Source organism: Sturnira hondurensis, unplaced genomic scaffold, assembly GCF_014824575.4.
Source record: "Sturnira hondurensis isolate 20B ecotype Veracruz unplaced genomic scaffold, ASM1482457v3 Scaffold0016282, whole genome shotgun sequence".
Lineage (NCBI taxonomy): Eukaryota > Metazoa > Chordata > Mammalia > Chiroptera > Phyllostomidae > Sturnira > Sturnira hondurensis.
Window position 1 is genome coordinate 2,899 of NW_028088913.1, and position 3,158 is coordinate 6,056.

The 3,158-nt window shown below is 55.4% G+C and overlaps 1 protein-coding gene across 1 annotated transcript; it reads left to right on the forward strand.

Annotated features, from left to right (window-relative positions):
* The first annotated feature begins 210 nt into the window (after nt 1-210).
* LOC119000766 (carcinoembryonic antigen-related cell adhesion molecule 3-like) lies at nt 211-1,954 on the forward strand. Its single transcript, XM_037065886.1, has 2 exons — nt 211-370; nt 1,232-1,954. Exons 1-2 carry the CDS (start codon nt 307-309, stop codon nt 1,591-1,593), a joined length of 426 nt encoding a protein of 141 aa, XP_036921781.1. The 5' UTR covers nt 211-306; the 3' UTR covers nt 1,594-1,954.
* Nucleotides 1,955-3,158: the final 1,204 nt, after the last annotated feature.

The window sequence follows — 3,158 nt, forward strand, 5'->3', positions numbered from 1 at the left end:
AGAGGGATGGAGAAACACGCGGAAAAAGGCAGAGAGGGCTCCGCACGTCTCAGGGTCTGAAAACTGGACAAAACAGAAATGGGAAGGAGGAAACAGGGCCCGGCTGGAATGGGGGAGGGGGAGGGAGGGACCTGGGCACTGACCCCGCCCCAGCCCACGTGACTGGGGAGCAATCCCAGCCCGAGCAGGCTGGGCACACTTGGAGACTGTTGGCAGATCGCACACTTCAGGTCAGCAGTGCCCGTGAACATTTGTGGAATCCAAGCTTCTGTCACAGAGGGAGGGACAGAGCAGGCAGCAGACGCCATGGAGTCCCCCTCAGCCCCTGCCCACAGAGGGCGCGTCCCCTGGCAGGGGCTCCTTTTAGCCGGTAAGGAGGGGCAAGCCCTGGGGGTGGACGGGAGGATGGGGCAGAGACTGGCTGGGTCCCCTGGGGAGGACAGGGTTCTGAGAGGGCACAGAGGGCTTCTGTTTGGCCCTGAGGGGAGAGGACAGGAAGTAGGATGGGGTGGGGGGCTCAGCAACAGGGAAATCTCATGACCTGAAAGTGTGAGGGGCAGCAAAACTGCAAGTACGTTTTAAAGGTTGTTCACCACTGAGAAATAATTTCTGACAGCTGGTGAGCATAACAACAATTTGTATGAGTGGTGACACCAGGAAAACTTAACCAGGGGCACTAATCCTCCTCACCACCGACCTCAGAAAGAAGTAGATACACCCCAGGAGGAGCAGGACCTGGGACGACCCACTCACTGCCCCACAGGTGCCTGCAGCCTGTGGGAGGCACAGGGCGTACAGCAGGGTCAGACAAGCCTCTGCCCCGATGGAACTCACGTTCTGTGGGGAGGAGACAGACAGGGACAGATCCAGATGTGGTGTCAGGTACCCACACGTGTCACGAAGGGACAGGTCACAAGTGAAGACACGGGGTCATTAAAGGAGGTGGTCAAGGAAGGTGTCTCCCTAGGCCCCCCCCCCGAGTGTCCACAGGGGTCTGAGGGCAGTGAGGGGGTGAGATGGGCAAGTACCTAGGACAGAGTTTCGAACTAGAAGAAGTAACAGGTTCAGAGGCGCTGAAGTCATGGTGGCCCTGCTGCTGACCTTGACCATGGGAGACACTCACACACACACTAAGCCTGAGAAATTAAGAGACCTGTTCAGGACCTAGGGCCTCATCTTTCCCCCTCAACTCGAAGATCCAAATATTGATGGACTTCTCCTTTTCTCCTAGTCTCACTGTTAACCTTCTGGAGCCCGCCCACCACTGCCCAATTCACTGTTGCGTCGATCAGTGCTACCGAAGGGAAGGATGTGCTTCTCCTTGTCCACAATGTGCCTGAGGATCTTTTAGGCTATTCCTGGTACAGAGGAGAAAGTTCGGACAACACCCGTGTAATTGCAACATATGCAATACGGAGTCAAAAATTTACCCCCGGGCCTGCATACAGCGGTCGAGAGACCATACACCCCAATGGATCCCTGCTGCTCGAGAAAGTCACCCTGAATGACACAGGATACTACACCATACAAGCTCTACAGCAAACTTTGGACGGTGACAAAGCAACTGGACAGCTCCATGTGTACCGTGAGTGACTGCTCTCTGCCCTCTGGGTGTGGGGTGGGGTGAATTCTACTCACACACAGGACTCACACCCTGGACTCTGCCTCCATCCCCCTCTGCTTCACATCCCAGGCTGGGCTTGGGCATTTAGTGCAGGACACACACAGTGGAGATAAATTTCCTAAGACCAGAGTTCCCCTCTGGGAGTTGACCCCTGCACACAGTCACTGCAGAAAGAAGGAACAGTCTGATGGGAGTAACTCAGCAGAGAGAGACCCAGGTCCCTGAGCCCTCCCTATGACCATGACCCTGAGAAAGACCCTGTGGGGCTCCATCAGGGGCTGGACTAAGGCGCCCCTGGGATCCTCACAGAGAAGCTCAGCCTGGGAGCCCTTCCACAGACCCCTGTCACAGGGATCCTAACTCCAGGGTGGATTTGTTCTTCTGGGCAGGACTAACTTGGAGCAACGGTTTCCTGGATGCCCAAGTCACAAGGCTTGTGAGCTGGTCACCAGCCAGGGCTCAGGCTCAAGAGCTACATCTGGCACTGGTAGAACATGGCCTTTCACCTGAGACTATGAGTGGAGAGCACATGTGGACAAGGTTCCCAGGCCATTAGCTACCTGCCCTGGGGGACATAGGAGACCCCAGAGGAAGGTCAGCATTCCCATGAGGAACAGAGAAGATGCTGCTCACAGCCCCTTGTCCACCAGGGGTCAGAACAGAGCGTCCTCTGTTGGGGACACAAATGGTCACAAAGGCTGTTAGCTGGGGCAGCTCCTCTGTTCCAACTGTTAGTTCAGGAAATTGGGAAACAACTAAGGGTCATCCACAGGCAACCTGGCAAATCTGAGACAACTCACTATCTATCCTGTTTCATTCAGGGGAACTGAGTTACACGGGCGCATTCACACAGAGTCACACAGACCAGGACTGTCCAGTGTGAGTCACGCCGAGACCTGCCTGCACTCCCAGCCCATCCCCCCTCCACTCCAAGGGCCTCTCACACGTGTGTAGACCCTGACACCTGCTGCCAGTTCAGATCCTTTCTTCTTCGATGTGGCCGGGACAGGGGGAGAGATTCTAGTCTGGGGAGTGAAAGGAAATGGAGAATTAACCTGTTTTCACTCCAGAACCAAAGTCCCTACAGTAACAATCAGTCATTGCTGGGAACAGCCAGGCCTCCCCCTCAGGTGGCCCACCCACACCTCCCTGCCCTGGACTGAAATCCCTTCTTTGCTTCCTGATGTGTTGGTGTCACTCCCACTGGGTATGAAGGGAAGGACTTTGCCTCTCACTCCTCTCCCCACACCTGCAACCAGCTCAGGGACCAACATGTAACAAACACCCAGTTGCTTCTGATGAAGGAAAGAATGGTGATGAATGCATGAATGAGCATCATCTCTATAGAGAATGGAAGCTGGATCCAGAGTCCTGGGAGATTTCGGTCACACCTGTTCTCTGTGCCTCTGGTGGCAGAGACCCACATTCCATCCCTCTGACTACCTGCTCCTGAAGCCTCCCCAGGAGCCAAGTCTCAAGGTGACTGTGGAGCTGCTTGGCTATTAGGGCTTTCTGGACTGCACTGGTCCTGCCT